At 39.4% G+C, this 24,571-nt stretch overlaps 1 protein-coding gene across 1 annotated transcript in view; it reads right to left on the bottom strand.

The window, feature by feature from the left end:
* Positions 1-23,072, bottom strand: part of ZNF804A (zinc finger protein 804A) — a 45,562-nt gene extending 22,490 nt beyond the window's left edge. The window contains exons 1-2 of the mRNA XM_053982449.1: positions 22,887-23,072; positions 14,872-15,015 (exon numbers count right to left, since the gene is read on the bottom strand). Coding sequence (XP_053838424.1) covers positions 14,872-15,015; positions 22,887-23,072 — 330 coding nt within the window. The remainder of the gene's footprint in view (positions 1-14,871; positions 15,016-22,886) is intronic.
* Positions 23,073-24,571: the final 1,499 nt, after the last annotated feature.

The raw sequence follows: 24,571 nt of genomic DNA, 5'->3' as shown, positions 1-24,571 counted from the left end.
GCCTGGTTTGTGCCACAAAACCTGAACTTGGACTTGGTAGGAGCTTCCCAAATTTTAAGGAAGCAGGTCCCCAAGTGAGCTGCTGGCAGACAACTAAAGCTCATTCTTGATCCCACTGCCCAAATTTGTATTAAAGGAAATAACTTGCAGGAAAATTACTGAAGCTAGAACTAAAGTAACATCTACTTAGTTTCAATAATTTGGTTAAAGTTCTGTAGTGTTTTCTTTTATCACAAAGTCTTATTAATGTATAACACTTTGCTGCATAAATTGAATGGAGTTATGCCTTGAACCTACACCTTACACTAAGGTTTTGGCACTTTTTTCCCCTCTAAAATTTAAGAAGGATAATCAGATACTGGATGAAAAATTCCTTTTTGAATAAAAAACATCTTTTATGTCCACACAAAATATAAGGACCGCTTAAGTAATTTTTGCATAATTTGAAGTACCTCTTGCATTAAAATATCTGTAATTTTCAGTGTTAAATCTTCAATCAGTGAAGATGGTAAAGTGCGAGAGCAAATTCCCTGAAAACCTAAATTTGGATCTTTGGCTCCCCACCAGAAATTCAGAGCCTTCCCTGAGAAACCACATACACTCAGCTGCACCTGACAAAGGCACGAGGTGAGTCTATTCATCACACTCTTGCACATTTAAGCAGCGAAAGTCCCCAGCAGCCCTTCCTCCTGAAACCAGAGCTGGTGCTTTCCAGCAGGCAATCATGAGTCTGATCCAATCACAGGCAGCAGCCTCACACCCTTACAAGCAGACACATTAGAAGAGCTGTGACTTGCTCCCTTCTTTTAAAATGTGTTGTGGAACAAATCTCATGTGCCTACAAGGGGGACACATCACTCTGATGCTGCGAACTCTCGCTTCTGCCTGGGGCAGTATCACTAACAATAAATCATCCTGCTTGAAATTCCTGCTGACCTTCCAGACACCAGCTGGTGCCCTGTGCACAGCACATCTGCAATCTGTGTCCAGATTCCTGCTCAGTGCCACTGCCTCTCCCACTTCCACCCTGGTAGAATTCTCCAGCCATCGACACATTACAGACGAGCCTAATGACTCTTGTCTTCCACCAGCAAATGGCCAATAGGACGTAACATTCAGAAGAGACTCAGTCATGACCCTTTTTATATCCATTCACATTTAAAATAGTCGATCCTTCCTCTCTTGTGCAGCTCCTCGGCTATTTCTGATCTGTCATAATGGCCCTCTGAACTGGGTTTGTGATGGGAAACTCTTACATTTTTCAGTCTGAATCCTAAAAGTAATGGGAGAACCTGGGGTGACAGTCAGACTTTCTAAGAACTGGTGTTTCTGGTCCTGGAAATTTGGGAAGCCAGAGTTAGCAGCTTGGTTTTGCAGGCTCAGCCCAACGAGAATATGAAAAGTAAACTCTAATTACTACTGATTTTCATAGTTTTGCCTTTCACTCTTGAGGATCCTAAACATAGTTAAATTATTAATTATACCCTCTTAATTCAGTCAAAATACTGAAGAGCAATAGTTTATTGAACTCTCTTAGTTACTGTGTGATCCCCACATTATTGTAACTTCACCATTTTCCAGGGCACAGGGAGAAAAATTTCGATTCTAGAGCATGTTAGAGAAGTCATCAGAAGAACAAAACCCTCCATCAAAACACATCAGACTGTCCCAAATAATATTCTGCTGCTACACTTTTAAGCAAGTGGAAGGAAAAGCATTGCCTTTAACTTGTGTTCTCTTCAATGTGATCTGATTAGTGCTGTTCATCTGCTGACATGTAAACCAAACGCAGAAACCAGTGATTTCTGGTGGCTCAAGGACTCAAATACAGACAGTAGTATTTTTCCTTACCCAGAACCTGTAATTCCAATAACAATCAATTCTACAGTGTTAAAGTGGAGGGTTTTATTCTTTTTCCAGGCACCAGGGCTGAGGAGTACACTGTACTATCAATGGAACTGCTCTGGGCTCAGACAGTGGCAGCTCTCTGACAGCGCACACCAATTACACCAAACAGAGAGGATGGGAAGAGAAAAAGCCACTGTCACCAGCTGAAGCTGCAGGGGGGATTAACCTAGGGTAATCTAAATACCTGCCTGGATTTTGGCCAGTGCACAGCTGGAGCTACAACCCTCTCTCCTCGGCAAGCAGCCTGGGAACTGCAATTACTGTGCTGGGCAAGGTCTCGGGTTTATATCTCTAAGGCAGCAACTCCATCAGCACAATTATATTGCTCCAGTGCCAGCTCCAAGGAAAATGTGCCACCAGTCTCAGCACCACCATGTCCTGGAGCACATAAATGTTAATTAGCTGCCTTTTTTTAGAAATTATGAGATGCTCTAGTCCTGCACAGTGTGAGATTTGATGAGATTAGAGCACTGGGTGGTACAGCTAATAAATCAGTTTACTGTACAACCTCATTTCTTTAATGAAGAGCAAATACCTGAGCCTTAGTAAAGCAAGAGTCCCAGGTGTACACTTGCTAACCAAAGTGCTGGATTTAATTTTTTTTTGCATTCCTCCAGAACAGGGAGCACTGACCTACTGCTCATCATTAGAGAACACTCTCCTGTCAGAGGGTCAGTGCTAAGTGCAAACTTTGATGTCACAATTAAAAAACACAGAAGAGATGAGTGGCAAGGCCATTATGGGAGAATAACTAGTATAGTTTTCATAAGGGAATAACTTTTAAAAGCTGACAAGAGCTGTCAAGGTGTCAGGCCTGGAGAAGAGCCAGCACAATTAACATACCCTAGGCTTCAAACTAGTAGACGGGAGAAAGCAGGATTTATTTTGGACAATTACAAGTTAATAAATGGAAGCGTCAGTTCCTCTGTTGAGCACCCATTAAAGCCTACTAAAGGTCAAAACCTCTTACAGTTCCTGTCACGGTAGGCAACACACTACCATTATTTTATATTTCAAGCAATTTTACTGTCAATGACAGCAGTTACAAATGCGCAAGAAAATATTTTCCTTAGCAGTGTACCAGGCAGTTTACTCCACAGAAATCATCTGTGCTCCCAGAAGTGACTAATATTTCAAGATTTTTATTATGAGCTCGGTGGGGTTTATTTATTTATTTATGATTTTTCCGAACTGCGCACCACTGAATGAGAGCGTGAAGAGCTCAGCAGGGGATGCCATCCCACTTCCTTACGTCCTCCAGCCACACAAAGTCCAGGGAGTGATAGGCACCGACCCTGGGCAGCTATTGCAGTCCTGCAGTCACTCCCCATGGGGAGGTGAGCTCTCCCCTCCAAAAAAAAGAGGGCAAGGCAGGGCACTGCTCCCTCCCCAGCCACCCTCATTCCCCTTGCTCCAGCTCCCCATCAAATACAGACCTGGCACAGCATGCACAGCCAGTCACTTGCTTGAGTGAGGCTCACCCCAAGAGTCAACTGAGCTCAAAAATTGCTTCTGCTTTTCTTTACTTCCACTTAAAAAAAACTACTTAAAAAATGTAAAAATCAGAACAAGAATTGGCTTTGCTTCACCTGCAGAATTGCTCACCCTCTGCAGCGGACCAAGAAAAGAGGGACACTGTTTGAACTTTGTTATTCTCAGTTGACTTCTTAAAAATAAATAACAAGCCAAGTGTCTCCAGGTCAGATGGCAGCTGGAGGGCTTTGCAAAGGAGCCCATCCTCTGTGTGCATACCCCTATGGGAAGGCACAGCAGCTCCTGTGGAGCAGGGGATCCCCAGCACTCAATGAGCAGCCAGTGAAGCTGTTCTCCAACAGGGACACACACGGATTTTTACACTTGTCTTACCCTGAGGCAGGAAGAAGCGTCCAGACCCAGCACTTTTTTAATACACAGTATTTTCTCTACTGCTTAAAGAAAATGATACAACACTATTTTTGCCTTGTTGATCTTGCTGTTAATGGAGGCAGAAATGAGTCATAAGCTACTCTGGCTTCCCTTTGTTCACAGCCAGGCAGGTGTGCAGAGACAAAGCAAGACACCCGAGCAGAGCTTGGAAAGAAAATCTGCCACCCGCAGAGTCATTGGAAAAGACTAGCTGTCATTTAAGACATTATCTACATTATTGGAGTAAAATAAACGCCCATATTATCATCATATTAAGCCATTTTAAGGCTGCCCAGCTCCCAGCATTACAAATCCTATTGCTCATGTAGTAAAATGTAATGTAATGTCAAGCTTTTCATTGTAATGAAAGCTTTGCTTGGACATTCACGCCTCCTGACTCTGATTTTGGTTTTTTTTAATATTGTTTAGGAAAAAAAGTAACAAGGATCCTAAAACAGCCTCAGGTATATAACATATTCCTGGAAGGAATTTTGGCATGGGATGGATGGACATCTGCTTCTGGCCTGACCTAGTTTTAAGCATCTGAGCACAAAAAAATCTCCCTGTAAATATTCCCTGTAGAGGACTTCTTTTACCTGTTAATTCCCCAGTGATTTCACCTGCCCCTCAGAGACTTTTTTTTTCTTTTCTCTTTGAGATCCCAGCTGAACTGAGTTATCTTGGGTCTGGCCACTTGCAGGTGCTGGTCAAAAAGGAGAAACTCAGACTAGAGCTCCCACTGTGCCACGCAAGCACCAAGCGCTCAGTGACGAGGTGTCAGCCTTGCAGGCAAAGCAGATGTGAGACAGGCTGGGACTCAAACATGTTCTCATTCAGTGAGCACATAAAGCTCACACCTAGACTATAAAATTTACCTTAGATGATGGTTTTAATGTATTTCTCATTATACAATCCATAATTTTCAACCAACCCTATACATGAGGCCGATGCAAAGGAAAGTGTACTAATTGGGTATTCCTTAGAAATGCAAAACTGTGGGCAGAAAGGAGGGGGGAAAATGAAGTAAACTGCATCAGCAGCATGTGTTGTACTCTCATCTAAACAAAGGGAAAAAGAAGGATTCATTAAGCAAGAAATGAGTCTTGAAATGGCAGAGAAGAAAAGTCTCCTGCTGGGGCTGAGAAGTGGGACTGTAAAGAGAGATGAGAGAGAAGGAGAGGTGGCAGCAGGCTCTGTCTGACAGAACAGAAGAAAGAGAACCATTCCTGATAGCTTAAGGCTTACTTAGCAAAGACAGTGAAAACACCAAGGGTGACTTTGATAAGCACCATTTTAATGCTTCATTCTCTTTTTTTACTTGTTTTCTAATTTGTCCCCTTTGTGAGTGTCAAGAAAGTCTGCAATAATGATCCCTAACCTCCAGTACTGCTGTAACCCTTCTCTGCCATCCCATCTCTGGCAGTCTCTTGCTTTGTTTCCAGCTCTCATTACAACCAATTTGTAAGAAGCAGATATGTTGTTCTGCAGTTATAAATCATGTAGCACAATGAGATCCTGTACCAGATGTGGCATACAGATGACACTGCAAGCAAGCACTTAACAGCTATTAAAAAAAATTTAAAATAGTTTAAAATAAAAATTTAAAAATCAGCATTTAAAAAGTTTGAGGTTTTTCATTAAAAAATAGTTTACAATTTTGTTGAATTTCAGTGCTGGAAAAGGGAAGGTGAGGGCTTACTTGTGTCCTCCCTTGTTATCATTATGTGTATCAAGACTGCACACCAAGACAACAGCAGTGCGTGCTATCAGAGAAGCAAGGCATTTAAAAGTAGTTACATTCATCATGAATGAACTTGAATTAATGTGATTTATAATTTATATTACAGTATACCCTGGGTCTCCTGCCAGTTCTAATTTAAGAAAAGATGCAACATACTGTTGGAACAGATAATTCAAGGAAAGAAAGATTTCTGCAAGAGGGAGGCTTACAGTGCTTGTATTTATATGGTCTTTTGCAGATTGAATGCGTTAATTATTTTTTTTTTTTATTTTTAAAATCATTCAACCAAAAGACACCCACACTTTCAATTGTGTGATGCTGAACCACTCCTCTGCCACACATGGAGACTGAGAAGTCCTTTATGTAATCATTCAGATTTGTCACAAGGATGTTTGTCAAGACAAGACTGGGTGAAAACAGAGAAACCAGGAGGTATGTCTGCAAAAAGTGTATGGTATCCATGAGATGAAGGAAAAGTCTCAGCCAATCCAAAACACAAACAGGACAAGGCGGGGCCACATTTCTAACTTCCCTTTTCATTGACTCTTGAAATGCTTTCAAACCATGGCTACTGCCTGTCTGCCAGCAGTGGACAAAACAGACACACTCCTGCCCACCTCACCTGCCCCTTCAAATGCTCACCTTATTTAGGCCTTTCTTATTTCATTCTTTTGCAGCATGAGGGTGGGGAAAGATTAAATTTAGAAGTACTCAGACCCTTCCTGTAGAGTTGTAGTTGTAGCACCAATTAAAAATCTAAACTGAAAGAAGAGCCAACCAGCAGAGGCTCTGCAGCCATTGACTGCATGGGGAAAAAGAGAAGAAAAACCCAAATTTCATATTTTAGCTCCACTGAACAATCCTAGAGTGGCTTAGAAACTTGAAGACATTACTGTTTCTAGTAATTAAGCATTTATTAGGCATTTCCGTGCCTAATAAAACCCCAGTGCTCCTGCCTGCCCAAGGCTCACTATCACACTACAACATGAAATAACTCACGTGTTCACTCAGGATGCAAAAGAAGGAAAAGAGGCAGTTTTATTTCTGACCTCGCAAGATATAGAATTCCAAAAGTGACAGTGATTGGAGGATGAAATTGCCACCTCTCCAACCACACTGGTCAAACCAACGGTCCATCAATTCTCTCCTCCCACAAAGAATGCAAAACATTCTTTACATGACAGTGCGTGAGAAACTCCAGCAGAAATATGTAAACACCAGAAGGCATAGAAAACTTTTGAAAGAACTTTAAAACTTTTAAAAGAACAGGGCGACACTCACAGCCTTCCCTGCAGTGGACCATGAGGAGCTCAGCCCTGGCCCAGAGAGGTCTCACTGTCCCAGCTGCAGGACGAGCAGGGCCATGGCTTGTGGGAAGAACTCTCTCACTTCCATGCAGTTTGCTTGCCTTGTCACATCTCCTCACAAAAGGCAGCACTGATTGCAACGCTAAGTTTCATCAACAGGTCAGAGCTACCACTAAAAAAAGAACAAGCTGTTTTTGAACTGAATGGAGGGTTGATTTTGCAAGGATCAGCAAAGACTGCAATAGTTACCCTAAGAATGACTGTGGTCCATGCTGAAAAGGTTGCTCAGTTCTTCCCAAAGAAGAATGAGCTCTCACATGGAAACCAGCATGCACAAACTGCAGGGCATGAAGTAGAATACTGGCAGAGCTCCCAGAGGGCAAAAAAAAAAAAATACCCTGAACCTCTTTTTTGGTGGCAAATAGGAAACTACAAGGAGGCTTTTGCAGGATCAGGCACAGAGTACTAACCACTGACATACACCACTTGTTTTAGCAAATTAGATCATCTTGTAAGAAATTGTTCACCTTGAGGGGTCAGAATTTAATATACCACTAGGAATGTATTAGTTTTTCCTTTGCTTTCTTTTTGATCATTTAACAGCTCAAAACCATGGAGTCCCAAAATGCTTTCCACATTATTCATTACTTACAGTTAAATCTACAACCTGCTTGATTCCTTTCAGGACAGCAGTGGAACTGCATGTAGAATTTCTGAAAACTGCAGAAAAGGTATTCTGGTGATTGCTTTGAATTTTGCAGCCATAATGAAGTTTAAATTAACTGTGGAAGACTGACTCTGTTAAAGCATAAAGGGAAATAAAAAGCAGTATTTTTCTTGTAGGTAATTGCTTAGCTGATCTATTGTCTGATAAAACTAAGTGAGTGATAGGTAAACCATCATCTGATCCCCATGCTTGTATAAGTTTTTAATCATTTCTCCCCATCAAAACAATGTATGTCAGAAGATGCATTACAATACACATCTCAGAATCATGAAGTAAAAACCTGTATTTTTTCCTATTTTCAGGTCCTAATTATTGTGTCCATTCTTATCTTACTGATGAACAGGAAAAAAAAGTATTTTCTTTTGCAGTAGTGCTGGCCAAACAGCAGAAACCTCATAGATCCTGATATAGTAAAGCAAAGTTTAAAAAATTAGCCCCAAGTTCTGCTAACTTGCATAAAGAAATTTTCATGAACTGATTTAAAAAGACCAAGTTGGACTGAAATATATGATTAGATTTTTAAATAAAAGGATGAACCCCAGAGCAGTATAAACATGTGCCAGGGAAAGGAACGTGCACGATGTATAGAGCAAACAACATTTCTTCTTGTCCTTTACTCCTCCCTCCCTCCCTCCCTCTGCTTTGCATTAGTGCTGTAATTTTTTTTCCCCTCACTGAAGTGACAATCTAGATTTGGAAAATAAATGAGCAATGTGCAGTTGAAAAGAAACTGTAATTTTTTTTGCATGGAAATTTAATGCTAGTGATTTATTGGGTTATCAGGCTGATCTGGATATTGAAAGGGACAGAAATTAGAAGGCTGCAATAATTCAAAACCAGAAAAAAAATAAAGAACTGAGGATAAATACTTAGTTTCTTATCTGAGGAAGGGCTGCCACTGACTAAGGCTCCTCCTGCAGTAAAAAACAGGCTCCTCATGGAATCAGTAGTGTCAGTGCATGGGGTTAATATTCTGTTTGCAGGCTATTAGTGGGACAGATGGGGTATCTACTCCTCTACTGTAATTGTGTTTGCTCTAAAAACACTTCTTCAGAAAAAAAAAAAAAAAGTCAATTAGTTAATCAAACATTATTACAGAATCAAATTTCCCAAACATGAAAACAGAAAAAGCTACACAGTATCTTTTCTGTTGTAATTACTGTGGCAGGGACATCGTGATATGTCTTTTTTTTTTTTTTTTTTTGGTAATGAGGAAACAGAACACCCATTGGCAACAAAATTGGATTTTGCTGGATTAATACTTTACTCAAAAATATCCTCATCTAACCTGTTAGTACAAGTTTGGAGCTAAAGAATGCCTAACTACTCTGCTACACTGATACCAATCAAGAAGCCAAGTGCTGGGATTAAATTTTATAGGTAAAATAAAAAAAAAAAAAACTGGAAGGAAAACAAATAATTTTTTTCTTTCATCCAGGAAAGAGCGTGTGACGTTTCTCCCTAAATATACTGAAATATTCATAAAGAACAGAACATTTCTATTTAACTTTAAAATACATTCGGTAAAGTGGAATAAAGACTCCCACTGTGCGCTCTGGACACATCCCATATCCCAGAGGAGTGGGATCCTCAGTCTGGTTCCCTCCTTCGTGGCCCAGTGGGCTCCTATCATGGTGGCATTTCTGCCTTTGTCTTCACAGTTACAGCAGAAGGCTTTTTGTTTGTTTTTATTATTTAGAGTTGGAAAAGGAAGCATGAAGTCTACCATAAAGCTCAGCTCCAGTGCTCCCAGCAGTGCTGAGCTATAATTAATAGACCTGGTGACGAACCTTATTAGCATTAATGCCAGCACAAGTGCTTAAAAGGAAGTTTTTCACTAAAAAAATAATCTCAAAAAACCCAAAGAACTACCAATCCAACCACTAAAGATGGTTAAATAATGCAATCTTAATGGAAAAAAAAAAATCCCAAACCAACCTGAAATACAGTGATAGAGCAGAGTATATTAGGGAGAGGAGGGGCTCATTTCATGGTTGTATATGCATTACAAAAACATCTCTGTATATGAATGCACAGCTGAACATTTGTTTGTGTTCCCTTAATATTTAAAAAGGCTACAAAGATGAGTATATTCTCCTGAGGGGAAAAAAAGAAATATAGGAAGACATGCCAAGTTACATTCTGGGAAAGCAATAACAGTAAGAAAGGACTACACAGGATCGATTCAAATACAAATGTTTGCATTTCTTCTATGCTTGGGTAGTTATGACTGCCTGCCCACAAGGACACACCAAGATGTAGCTCTCTAGCATGAGAAACATGATAAAGTAAGAGAAGGAATAGAAAATTTCTCCATTCCAGAAAATTCAGCTGCAAATAAACTGACTCTGTTATATTAAAAATAAGTCAGCCTCGAAGAAAAGAAAAATAGAAAGAAGAGAAATACCAAAATGCATTGCAGATAATTATTTTTACTTGCAAGGCATGAAGAAAAATGACACTGCAAGTGCCTCCCTGCCAGAGTCATGCTCTCCCCAGGAGGGTGGAGCACTTGCACTGCACCTGCATCCTGCTGCCCTTCCTCACTGTCCCTGCAGAAATGCAGCCACCCCTCTGTCATGCCAGGCACTTCCCTGATCCAAGAGCAGCAGTTATTTCATGAAATCTCTTATTAGTGAGCAGGCCTGAAATCTGACACACAATGCATCATTTTTGCTTTTTATTCATGAAGCAAATCTTCAGAAAATTCTTGAAACTCTTCAGTTTTTATCCTGTACTACACCAAAGCTCTGGACATACTGCTCTAGAAGACAACAGGGTTTTTTGAGAATCATTATTTCTACATTTCAAAAATTGCATGCAACACTTTGCCTCCAAAGCTCCAGGGGAAACTAACCTGCAAAAAGCAGGCCTGAAAAAACACAGCATGAAATACTGCTGGCTCTCAGTGAAAAGTTCATTTCCATCACTGTATCACTTTCCCAGTACTTGGCCATTTCCCTGCAAACTCTTGGGCTCTGCCAGAAGCTGCAGATGCACTGCAGTGCACCCTCTGCAGGTGCCAGCCAAGTAGAAGAGATGGGGATTTTCTTTTTCAGAGGGAATAACTCTGGGATGAGAGCTTTTAAAAAGAGCTGTAATGATGACTATAAGGATTCGTTGCTTTGTTTTCAAATTGCAGGCTCAAACAACTGCTAACATCCAATTATCTTTGCTGGGAATAGTGACATCCCAAATGTGCTATATTGCTTTTAATTTATACCTTACGTGCCTCATAGGGGGTACAGATTTAGTAAAAGGATGGGGGTTATATTATTGTTATGTCTAATCACACCTTTCCACTTACAAACTTCTTGTTCTCCACCCATATTCCACAAAATATTTATTCAAACACATGAAAATTATTCAAGTTTGGACTTTTGACTATCTAGAGACTGAAATTCTCTACTGTGAATAGAAATTATCTCCAGCTTATTTGGCACTGATGTCAAAAAAATGTGCAAAGAAAAAGATGTAAGGAGAGGAGAAAAATGTGGACAGGAGAAATCTGTGTCTGGAATAGGGAAAGGGGACAACTACTAATTTAGTCTTCCTGCATAATTTGTGCATTATTCCCTGCATACAATTTTAAATACATTTGTAGAGCACAGAGATCATTTTCACTCAGAGAGAAACAGTTTGAGACATGACCTAAGGTTCTGTGGGGAAAAATTCCTGCTTATAATTTACTTAATTGATTGTATTTTCATCTGTAGATGCAAACACATTAGGGCTATTTATTTTTCATCCCAGCTTTTGCTGTTATTGTTATTGTTTGGTATTTGCAAGAGTCCTCCTGGGAGGGCAAAGAACACCAAGCTCGAGCGTGCTGCCATGGTATTGGGTGATTCATCAGAAGTTCTGGGATGGAGACTTTCAAACCCTCTTTGTCCCTGTAGTGACAAAAGTCTCTGGAGGCATGGCTGGCACAGGGGACTGAGCTGTGTGGTCCAGATTTCTTCCCCAGGACAGCACAAGTGACCAAGGCCAAGCAGCTACGACAGGAAGGTCACTCAGAGCCTCAGAGTTTAATACTCAGCTGCATTTATCAAACCCTCAGTGTCTCAAGGAGCACAGGCAGGGGTTTTCAGCACTTCAGAGCTCCTTCCAGAGATGGAGGAGATGATGCAGAGAGCCATACATATGTTTTGAAGCCCTGGCATGGGTCTCAAATCCCACACTCTGTGGGTTTAGACCATCAAATAGCTATTCCCTCATTACTATATTGAATAATAGCAGTTCTGCCTCAGTTACTCATCTCTCTGTATTGAGCTCAGAACGTTGCTGCTTTTAAAGACACCACCATTTTATTCTGTTAGGGGTATTTTTTTTTTTTTTTTTGTCTAAGCCTTCAAAGCAAAGCAGAGAGTTCATTTTTCTCTATTACCACTGACTGCTTGCAAGTTGCTGTTCCTGGAGTATTTCATAAAGGCTGCAGATATGCTCTCCAAACAATACTGTAAAAGCTAAGAACAGGAAAGCACTAACAGAGGCAGTGGGGCTCTTGAGACACTGAACTCCTTCAGGTCCTAGGAAATAAAATTGGCTTTACCCTAGTCCTGTGCTTTCTTTCTGGACTGCTCAGAAAGTGCTCATACTATCTCAGAGTGGGTGTTCAGAAGCTGTTAAGACATAACAAATCAAAACACAACCAACACTGACAGCACAGAGCCTCCCAGCCAATGGAGGAACCCACATAACAAATCTTCTGGTTTAAATCCTGTAAATTTTGTGTGCTAGCAACATTTGACTGGATGGAAAGAAAATCTACAATAGAACTGAGGTACAGAAGCTGTTAGGAACATTTTCTCTGCCAAACCCTCCCATGGCTTAGATGGTGTGATAACAGACTGCACAATTAGGATTAAATATGGCTTTTCAGAAAAGCTGGGGTGAGCTGAGGTTTAGGCAGAGCTTTCATCCATTTGATCATATAGAAACCACTCTTGGCTGCTGGCATCACTGAAACCACAGTGGCTGCACAACTGTCCTTGGCTAGTGGGAAACTCTTTGTGCTAAGTGTACTTCCCTTACCTGTCCATTATTGTAGAAAGGTGTGATAGAAGAAAAAAAAAAAAAGAAGAAAATGAAAAATATGAAGCAAAATCCAAAGACAGATTATTAGTTCCTCTCACCTCTACTGAACAGCTGGAAAACTTCTGCCATTGGCATAGGCAGTCTCAGGACAAAATCAGAGCATTCAACAGCAGCACCTCCACATGTCTTCAGCAAGCTTATTAAAACTACCCAAAAAAAGCATTTGGTGTGAAGTTCTTGAAAACAGAGCCAATCAGAGTGAGTCTGTGCTGCAGCATATGTTGCCTGCCACCTTTTCCACCCAAAATATGGGAAGAGGAATGTTTCTTCTTCATAGCACTAATAGAAGTCACCACAAAAAAAAATATTTCAGGAGAATTAAACTCAACATTTTATCTCAGGAATCAACAGTTTTATTTGCCAGTAACATTACTGAAAATTTTTACTTTGGCCAAACAAGCATCCATACAAATTGTTCTACTTGAAAACTAGTTTGTTTTTTTTTTTTTTTTTAATTCCTAGCAGGGAGATTAGACTTGTGAATGTTGAACAGAGGAAGGGGATGGCTTCCTGTGTTTCACCAAACACATCCACAGAGCCACATACAAACACAGACACAGACCCCCTGCAGAAAAGATGGAAAGGCAGATTCTGCCATGCTCCACCAGAGGCTGGTGCAGTGTCCATCCTCTCCTGCCCAAAGCCATGAGAAAACAAGAATTACCATGTGAAACACTGGATAAAAAGTTCCTGTTCAGTCTCGCACTTGACCTCAGCTTCAAAATCAATTTTTCATCAATACTGAATAGAGGAACAAGGACTGCAGCCTTCAGGTTCTCATTATTTCAAAGTGCTACACAGCACTAAAAAAAATAATAAATATAAATCCTAAGTGAGGTCAAGTGGGGAAGACTCTGCCCATAACTTCTCTTTTCCTGCCATCCATCAGTGATGTACTGCTGTGTGAATATAACACCTGAAGAATCAATTCCAGCTGTACTTTAACTAAAACTCATAATAAACAGCTACAGGATACAATGAAGCTACCTGCTAATTTCTTATCTAATATATGCATCTTTCCCTCCAGCTTCTCACAGATTGCTGTTGCTGCTGAGGTCCACATCTTCACAGCTCTCCAAACTAAATCTAACACTCACACTGACAGTGTAAATTATGGGCTAAATAAAAATACCAGTGAGAGAGAGAGAAAAAAAAGTTTCAAGGACTAGTGCAAAAGAAAAGCAAATCATTATTCTATATAATACAGATATAAAACATGTAGTAGCTTATCTACGTTCACCCTGAGCAGAATAACAGGAAAAAGGGAGATTCAATTAGAATAAAAGCAATCAATCCAGATGCACAACCATATGATTTCACCAGATTAAAAAAACAAACAAACTAACAAAAATAAACAGAAAAGGTACAGAATAATTACCAGCTAAGTGCCCTATGTAGGAATTTTCTGTACAGATATTACATATCTTTGCACTGTCATTACATATCTCTTCAGGGGAGTCAAGATGCATTGTCCTTCCTTTTGAATTAAATAGATTTAACCCCTCTGCAGATCAGGATGTTGCCCTGGGATGTATTGCCTCTCTCATTCTGTGGGAGCACTGCTTTTATCTCACCAAAGTAAGACACACAGCTTGGAGGTGAAGCGATATAATGTGGTGATAGAAACCTAAAAACTGATGCTTTATAGCTAACACACAGAAACCTTTCATTGACACACTTTTTTAAATACAGTGCATTGAAATAAAATCATAGCTCATTTCAGAACTGTACCTGCACTAATTTAACTAGTCATAGCCAGTTTCACAATTGTATCTGCACTAAAAAAAGAAGTTTACCAAAGAGTATGTCAAGTTTCTTATGCACATCTGTTGCAACAAATGTTTCCCAGTAAGTCACATATGATGTATACCACAGCATTTATGTGAAAAATTAAACTGATAAGAAGGAAATTATACATTTACAATTTTAATCACATTATCCATTATTATTCACCATTCCCTGCTACTCTTCAGTATTAAACTCTTCAAATTTCTCTTTCTTCCCACCTCAGAATTTTTTGACTGTAAAATCTCCACAGTAAGATTTGTTCCCAAGAAAACAGTGAATTTTGCTTTCCAGAATCTTCAATTGAGGATAACTCAACTGTGATTTCCCAGTCCTTATGGACATCTTATTTCATTATTCCTTCTGAAACTAAGCTGAAGTAGTGAGCAGATTTCTCTTACCTGTTTGTGAGCATGATCATAAGAGTTAATGTGATTGTCAAACTCCTGGTGTTTATAGTACTGCTTGTCACAGAGTTCACAGTAGAAGTTGGCTTTAAGATCTTCCAGAGCTTTTGCTATCGTGTTTTTCTTTTCAGCATAATCCTGGAGGGGGGCAGGAAAAAGTAATTTTAGTTTTGCCTTTGATGCTGCGAATGGATTTTGTGCTCTGCAGTTAATCATATTTGTAAACATTTACACACCTCTGCAACTAAAAGCCTTCCCATATTTGCTGTGTTACACTGCACATATTTACTGGATCTGCTGTGAGGATGAAGATTTGCACACTTCAGTTTGCTATAGAGTTGCCAGCTCCCCTTCAGGGCTCTGTCAGAGGCTAGAAGGATTTCCCGGGGTTCTATTTAAATACAAATATTTATCATGCTGAAGGCTATTTTCAAGTTCATTTTGATCCAAGCCTCACTCCTCAGCAATATACCCAAGCACAATAAGCATGAAGATACGAAATGCAATAATTTAGTTACAAGGCTTTTACAAGAAAGTTTGCTTACTTAAAAAAAAAAAACAAAAAACCCAACAAAATTAAAGAAACTACTAGGTCCTTAGTGAATGCCTGTACATATGAAACAGAAGGAACATTTTCATAGCTGAGATGTAATTAATATCTTCATCCCTTTGTGTTTGTCATCCCAAATCAGGACACACACCCCTCTGTTTATCATACATTAGCCAATGTATCATATACAACTCTGCTTATCATTTATGAGAAAATTGCATACGAGGTTTTCTAATTCCCTAAATACATCGGTGGTAACGTGCCCTGTTGTGAAAGGGCATGGAAATGGTCTGTCATGTCAGATTAGAGTCATACCAGTTAAACACTGAGCATGTATAACCTCAGTGCAATGGTTCCTGCTTTTGACAAGTCTGTCTGGGATAGAATCTCAGGTCGAAATCCCAAACATGTCAAATTCTGTTCAACAAATCAAACCTCTCACATTTGTTCCTCAGAGTTTATTCACTGTAAATTCTTTGGTTCATTTAGATTTAGAGAAAAGGTGATATTGTAATCAGAACATCCAAAAGCAAGTTAATTTGGGGAAAAAGACTGTATTTGGTTGCAGTTTTCACAGCTGATGACTCATATACTTCCAATATATTTTGGGGACTTTAAAATGAAAAATTTATGTTTATCAGATTAGAATATTTTCATAACAATGCTGTTTATTCTCAAGAGAGGGGAACACTAGTCATAAAATTAAAACTATATCCAGAAAGTACTTATTATTTAAAGTAGCACTTTAACTATAATTCAGCATGATTGGACTGCTAGCAAACACTGTTGATTCATACCCAAACTGAAGTACTCCCTCACCAAAATTTTGTCCATTAATAGAATTGCACAAGTCACTTCAGAGTGGTGTTTTGAATATTGGATGACACATGACAAATTCACACATTCCTAACACTTTTCTACAGTGTTGTTTCACAAAATCTGCTCCATTTAAATCCAAACTGAGTTAGCATTTTATTTCAAGAAATAGCAGGACTTTACGCTAGAAAATACATTTATGCACTGTGGAAATTTCACCTGGAAACTCTGCACTCAGCTCTTGGTATCAACTAGTAAAAACCACAGGTTTTAAACCACTTCAGGTATTACCAGGATGCTGTGTATGGAAAGCAGTGGAAATAGCATGAAGACCCTAAGGAGATACATTCCCTTGAAACACTTTAAAAGTAATTCCTGTAGTCTACAAAGGGAGGACACCTAATTTGGGCTTATTAAACCATGAAAAAGAAAAATCTGAATTTGAGGGAATTATCAGAACTCTGGAATACTGCAAAACATCACACACACATACATATATATATATATATGAGGAGAGTCAATGTGATGGATCCTAAGACAAGAACAGTGAATTGAATTATAATTTTTCATAAAGATCTTACACCATTACACCATACTGTTGATTAACCCTCAAGCAAGCTTTTGTAAGACTTACTAATGTTCTGAAATACCTTGAATAAAGTTACGTAGCTTCACTGGTGGTGTCCTTGATTTAAAGCACCATTTTTGAAACAATATACTTTTTTCATAGCAAAACCTAACCTGAATGCAATTACATTTGGCAAGCCAATGCATATTAATGAGACAGGGATGCTGGAACTCCACGGAAAACTTTACTGCAAAGGATCTTGGGGTTGGGGTTTCTATCACTAAATTCCTTCGGCTGGGGTTTTTTTGGGCACAGAGTAAAATTTACATTACAATAGGACATCAAAGTTTCAAAGGCAAGTGAAGAATGGCAACACATCTAAATTAAATGCAAATAGATGGGGTGGAACACAATAATGGGGCTCAGTCATGCATGGAGAAGGGACTTTCAAATGACAAGGACCAGAAGTACTTGACCTTGGGAACCTTTTAAACCTGTGCAAGATTTTGATCTGTACAACTGAGGAAAGTGACTCTTAACTCAGCATCACTCCCTTTGCTTTGCACCTGCATTCTGCTGGTTTCAGCTGTTGCATATTGGAAAAGGTCATCAACACTTACCTTTTATTCCCTTTGACTGGGTCATTGTTAAGTACATGTAGCCCTAGCACACCTTGTCTCATGTTGTGCCCCCTGAATGACATGCTTCTGGTTTATTCATGAATTCCTTACACTTCATCACCTCTGCTTATTCTTTCCTTAGTCTCCAAGAGATCCAAGAACATGCTACACCACAGTGCCATGCACAAATCCACTCTAGTCTCTGTATTCTACCCTCTCCCTTTCAGAATTTTTTTGTTTTAAATCATGATGCAGCACTAAACTCCTTTATCATCCACATCCTTTGCTACTGTAAAATGTTTTATGCAGTAAAATAAACCGGCAGATGTTCCTATGCAGCTACTAAACTTCATGAAACTAAACATTTCCCATTTCTCCAGAGGCAGCACAACAAACCTCAAGCCTATTTTATTTCACATGCACACACACAAAAACCCCCTTAAGAACACCCTTAAAGGATGGTGTTCAGGAGGTTCTCTGTCACTGTGGGATCCCCTGGGCTAGACTAGGACTGAGTCTACTGCTCCTGCTGCTGGCAGTGAGCAAAGTCCAGAGTCACTGGGAGTGAGGAAAGTCTGGTTTCAAGGATGGGCATGATGCCTTGTGCAGGCTGACCTAGAACAGAGACTAGACAGAGCTAAAGAATAAAGTAGGGATTTATTAGGAGACCTCAATGGATCCACCTTGGGCAGCACAAGAGCCCAGCCAGGGCCACACCCAAGATGAACCAAAATGGTCATGGGGTCTCTCACTTTTATAAATTCTGCTCCATTTGCATATTGGAGTTAATTGTCCAGTTACAGCCCCAGTCCATCCTCCTTGTTTTTCTCTCTTCAGTCCACGTTGTTTGTGCTCTTGGGCCTGAGACCTGGATTATTTGTCCTTGGTCCCCAGCTGGAGAAGGAATTGTTTTGTCTCCCTGCTCTGTGAAGAGAGCTCACCATCCCTAATATGAAGCCCAGACCCACACACTAAAGCAGCACAGAATCTGAAAAATAGAAAAGCTCAAACCTGAGGCATCAAGCAGAGACTGGAAACAGGAGAACAGAGGCTGTTGGGTTTTTGCCTGCCAGGCTGTTACTGTTGATTTTGCAAGGAGTGCTGCCTTGGCAGAGGAGGCTTTCCCCAGCCCTGTCCATACTGATGAGGGATAACTGCCCAAAACCTGACAGTAACAAATTACAGTCCCTGGACCTTGAGAGCAGCAGGCAATGGAGTGCAGACAGAAATAATCTGGAAACTTACTGGAGAGGAATATTCCTGGAGTAAAGTAGCAGCCAAAAACTCACTTAAACTGGTTAAATATGATCAAGTTTAGTTTCATTTTCATCAAGATTTGCAAACCATCCTGGAAGTTTTAAAAGAACTTTGAATTATGATTCAGCCTGGTAATAAAACTCAGAACTGAGTGTCACTTAGTTTCATTATTTTTTTCCTGAAAGGCTTATTATCTGAAAGCCTACAGCTATAATTCACTGTAGCTATTTTTCATAATTTATATGAAAGATCTCTAATAAGTGATCCCATCTATCAGCTAGCTTTATTTCTCTAAATCCATCTTCTCCATCCTCCAAAGCCTTAAGCCTATGCAAATGCTACTGCAAACATCTGATAAATTGGATTAAAAGCAGGCTTTATTCACAGAGGGGCTGTCACAAACCAGACTGGACTCTGTGCTCCCATTACAGGAGGGAGAGACAAAGAAAGAATACTACAGGAATAGATAACTTTGGAGAGCTCACTGGATGCCTCAGCCATGGGGATATTTTTATGGAGTGCACTTCAGGCTCACACTTCTACTATCTGCAGAAAGGTCAGCTGGACAAAAAAAAAAAAAAAAAAAAAAAAAAAAAAAAAAAAAAAAAAAAAAGGAAGAATATGAAATTATAATACATTATCTATTCCATGGTGATTACTAGTGTGAATATTCTTACTTTACAATAAATGTGAGCTCCTTTTATTGCAGCAAGCTATCCTGCATTTACTGTAGACTTAAAAGGGTCAGGCCTACAGTCACTGCAAAGCAAAACGTATTACAGAAATAAAGCCCTTCTTCAGGATAATTTACTGCTATAGTCATCCCAGAGAGGATTAGGCTGCTCTGGTCTGATCCTCTGGATTAGAGCCCATTAGACCTGACAAATGTTCCAGTGTAACCTTGTTTCACAAAAAAAAAATATTTAAAGCATTTTTTCCTGTTACGATAACTAAACAAAAAAGCAAAATTGTGGTGTAGACATTTCCAAAAAAAAAAAAAAAAAAAATTAAACTAATACCCTTGATTTGGCAAAACTCTGCCTATTAGTTATATTTATATGAAAAAAAAACAGCCTAAAAGTATTTTTAAAAAGCCTAAAAAAAAAAAAAAAAGAACAAAAAAAAAACCAGCCACAACTTAAGAGCACGCTTTCCTATAGTTAATTAACTGTGACATGCATGAGCACAATTAACAAAGGATTCCTTAATGTCTGGTATATTTACTTGGTATTATAAAGACAGCAGATTTTGTGGAATAAAATGTACAATTTACTAACATCTCCTCTGCTATCAATCTTGGTATTATTTGGTATGTAGAATGTTTTTAATATCTTTGCATAGCACTTTTTTCCCTCCTGTAAGCAGTCTGTACATCATCCACTGATGTACTTGAAGGAATAAATAAAAAATAGAATACATTAATAATATTAGTGCAGTCTAGTAACAAATCTAATTATTTATAAGGTTCCTGTCCTTATCAAGGTGGGGAGACCAAAGCAAAAGGCAGTTAGATACATGGATCAATTACTAATTTGATCCATGGATCAGATTACTCATTGATCCTGACAAATTCTTTTCCAAGCAGTAGACAGGGAGTTTCAGTAAGGTGACTGACAACTGACTGGAAAATAATTACCACGAAAATTGTCGGGTCTTTTTGATTATCCTACTTGAAACTTTCCCATGAGTTGTAGGAGGTGATAGCAAACTACACCTTACAAGGCCAAAACACTTTCCTTGATCCCTTCTGTCAACCTCCTTTTGGGCAAAGGTGTTTCCAGCAGTGACCCCACTGCTTCACTGCACTGGATGGGGATGGGCCCAAGGATGGAGTGGTAGGAAGGAGTGGTACTTTAAATTAATTAAATATCAGAGGCTGAAAAAAGCCCACACCACCTTTATTTTTTCTTCAAGACTATCTGTAGACACCCAGTTCCAACCAAAGCACTTATTACATCCAGGAGAACTAATCAGTATTCTGCTGAAAATGCACACTTGAAAATGCTATGGAAGACGTGCAAATTATTGTCAAACTGGTTTCTCAGCTTCCCAATAAACACACAGACAGTATTTTGTGTTTGGGTAAACACCCTAGCATTAGGATAAATAACACAGTGAAATTAGAATGAAATAGCAAAATGTATTCCCATTAGTGCTGTTTGCTTCCTAAAGTCATCCTAATTTTGCAACACCACATTTGCCACCCATACACCTACTAATGCAAGCAGCTGAATCCCACACGCCCTGCACTAAATGGAGTGAGACAGATGAGAACAGGGCCAAAGCTGGACTCAGTGGAGAGCAAAGCAATGCAGAACAGCGTCCTGCCATGGTGAGACTGAATTTACTGGAAAGGAAGCTCACAATGAGGCAGCAATTTGTTATCAGCTTTGTCTGACTCATTTACTTACCTAAAACACTTATAGTGTATAATTACTTTTAACTGGGACTCATAAAATCACTTTATTGGTTTTTTCTGCCATTAAAACTAACTGTTGGGCACGGGCCTGTAGAATTATTTATTTATTCTGGTGCTTTATAAAACCTACTTTCAGGCAGAGCAGGCACTTGTAAAGTGAGAGTGCTGGCCACACATTTTTGCCTGGGAGGCTGTATTAAGAAGGAGCTCTTTATCAGCACTCATGGAAAAACACAGGTGTAGTTATGTCAAAGAAAAATTTATCAACCACATCTCTACCACTAATCTTTTGACAGAGTGGGACTGAAGGAGGCTTTGCTGTAGAAAGGAAAGATGGTTTAGCTCTAGATATTATTTTTACTGAAGTTCATCACTGCTTACTGATAAGCATGGGAAGAAGCAGCCTGGTATCCATCTCCTTTACTCTTCTACATTAAATAGTCCAGTCATTTCCTTTAATTAGAACAGAATTTTGATTTTAAAACATCCTGGGATTTAAAACATTTTGGCTTTTTATTTCCTTATAGGAGACATATAGATGTCTGAAGATTTTCATAGCTACTTGACTTAATTCAATTGACAGGTGAGTGTCTAACATAATTAGACTCCTTGGGAAAAATCAAGTTGCTCTGTTTGATTCTTCCACTGACACACTGAACTAAATGAAGTGAGTGCCTTTGAACCCTGCAGAACTCACAGCCCTGGAGATGGACTGAAAGCCCCCCTTGAGCACAAACACCAAGTGCTGGAACAGATGTCAGTGTTCATGCCTGGCAGCCCTCAATCCAAGGGTTATGACCACATTTTTCATAAGCATTTCAGGACCTGAGAAAGGGCAAAGGACAGGTTAGGGCAAGTTGTTTGTTTATTTTAACCACAGGTTAACTGACTGCCAATTGACTGGCTGCTATTAATTTGTATTAAAAAGTTGCTCTAGAGCTCTTCAAGCTTTAATGAGTTGGTGAAGTTAGTTTTTGGTCTAGGAAAATTGCCAGTAAAGTTGGGCAAGACATCAGGGAAACAGAAAATTTGACCCTATGTTAAATAGATTTCATTTGGAGCATGTGATTGACCTAGGGTAAAATTTACACCTGAAATTTTGCATACTTATATTTTCAGGATGAGAGTTCTTGGTGATTATTCCATTCAGCCTTCCTCGATTTGGCTTGTCATGCTTGACTGTAATAATTTTCTTTTCTGCAAGATTTTTAGCATGATCCTCTGTAGTGATTTTTTTTTTCTCTTACTAAGCTTTCAGAACAGCTTTTCTTGTTTCTTCTGCTTTTGCTTATATTTTAAGTTTTTTTTTAAAGAAAGGCAAAATTAATATAATACATGAATTGAAATAAAGATGTTTCTGTCTCATTTCATTCCCTTGAAGAATACAATTTCTCCGTGACTGGTTAAAACTGCAATCTGTTCTGCTTTTAAAAAATCAGATATATCATTATTAAAATACAAAACAACGTCTTAAAAATGCAAGCGTTACTTTTGTCCTATTGAGGGCATTTCAAGTCATACTTTAAATTTAATCAGTGATGTTTTCAGAGCCGATCTGTTAGTTGGGAGCTACTGAGGAGCACATGGTGCCCCAGTGCACTCTGCACTCCTGGAAATCCCCGCAGCTGGCTCAGTGACTTTTCTTTACAGACCCTTGTTGTGCTTCTATTTTACTATTGCTTTCCAGGCCATTAAGTCTTTCCATGCAAATTTACTGTCTTTTTACAGCTTTGGGGATCCATCACGACTGGCCCTACATTATGTGCCACGAGCACTTACCTGCCCAGCCACTGAGACAGAGCTCAGCCCTGGGCCACGTCTGACACACTCCTGGGCAGCTCTGCGTGTCTGCCCGAGCAGTCCTGGATGGGGGCAGGAAACAATTCCAGCTGCAAACCAGGACAACCTACTCCAGCCTGCAGCTGATGGTCTGTATGGCTTTATCCCACTGTCCTCCACAGACATGTTCTATTATTAAACGTAGTACAGGGTTAGAACTTCTAGTTAAAAAAAAAAAAAGCCCCACAACCACAACATCAAACCCCAAAACCCACTAGGAATTACTCTCCTGAGCTCCTTCAGTTGTCTAATTATGAATATGTATGAGCTTAAGATTTGTGTTATGATGCAATAAATATTTATTTTCCAAAATTAATCCTCAGTGTTATCACGGTCAGAAGAACACTTAATCTAAAGAAAAAAAGAAAAAAAAAAAGGAAAAGAAAAGCATCACTCCTTTTGGCATCATTAAATAATGCAAATAAATTGTTTTACTCAGAAGCCCAGTGAAAAAGTTTGCCCTAATGGGAAATGGGATTAAGTTTAAATTTGCCATAGAGAACAGTCCTTGAAAAAAATCCTTCTAAAGATTTATTCTACTCTTGAGTAGATTCAAAATCCTATTCACAATTCGAGCGTGATGAGGACGTTGGTCTAAGTGAAAAGGCAGCAACACTACCAAGGCAAAGAGAAATGAGACTGTAAGAACAGTGCTTTGCAAATACACAAAGAGATTTTGAAGATCCTGTTCTTTCATTTCTGAGATTGTTTTTTAAGCTGCCAAACAATGAGAAGAGCCCTGCAGGGGTCCTGATTTACCCTGGCGGATCTATGCTAGCTAAATTAGGAGTGACCTTGTAGCAGTCTGAGGCACAGCATCTTTGAGATGAGATGGGCCCGCTCTTCCTTCTCTCTGAAAACACAATAAAAAATATTGCAAACGTCTGAATGATCTCAGGTTGATAAAAAAAAAAAAAAAGAAGAAATGAGAGGATACTGGAGTAAGTGCAGCTGCTGCTGAAGCAGCTGCCTATATGCTAAATACAGTAGCTAACAATCCATGGCAAATATCTTTTCCAAATGAGCTTTAATGAGTTTGTCTGACTCTGTGTGTGAGAAACAAATGGCAAATGAAGCATTTATCACTGTTGTGAGCCTCACCTGTATAAGAAGTTGCTTGGATAGATGCAATTCATGAGAATAGCTACTTTATGTCAATGTTAATGCTTCAGTTTGAAGACTTTAGGCTGTATAGTCAGCTGATAATCAATAATTTCAATAAAAGACAATAGAAGCTTAAGAGAAAATACCACCTAAGGTTCATACATGCCTAAAAGGAAGAAGTTCACTCTACCTCCTGGCCACAGGGGAGAAGAAAAAATTCTGGTTCATTTGATACTTTTCATTTTTGTGTTAGAAAATTAGGGGAAACCAAAGGACTGGAGTACAGCCATGTGTCAAGATATATTGTTAGGCAAACACTTCTGAAGCTGACAGTGTGAGAAACAGAAAAGGCATGAGAAAGCATTTTTATTGATCTATTTGCTGTCTACTACCCAGGCAAGTATTCAATAGCAGCCAACCCTGGCACGAGGACAGCCAAACTCCAGTGCCTGACATCCCGTAGATGTACACAAGCTGATGGAAAATACCTAAAAATGATTGGCCACTACCACCAATGACAT

Source organism: Vidua macroura, chromosome 7 (assembly GCF_024509145.1).
Source record: "Vidua macroura isolate BioBank_ID:100142 chromosome 7, ASM2450914v1, whole genome shotgun sequence".
Classification (NCBI taxonomy): Eukaryota; Metazoa; Chordata; class Aves; order Passeriformes; family Viduidae; genus Vidua; species Vidua macroura.
The sequence above is the reverse complement of the archived record's forward strand: the minus strand, read 5'-3'. Positions and strand labels throughout refer to the sequence as shown.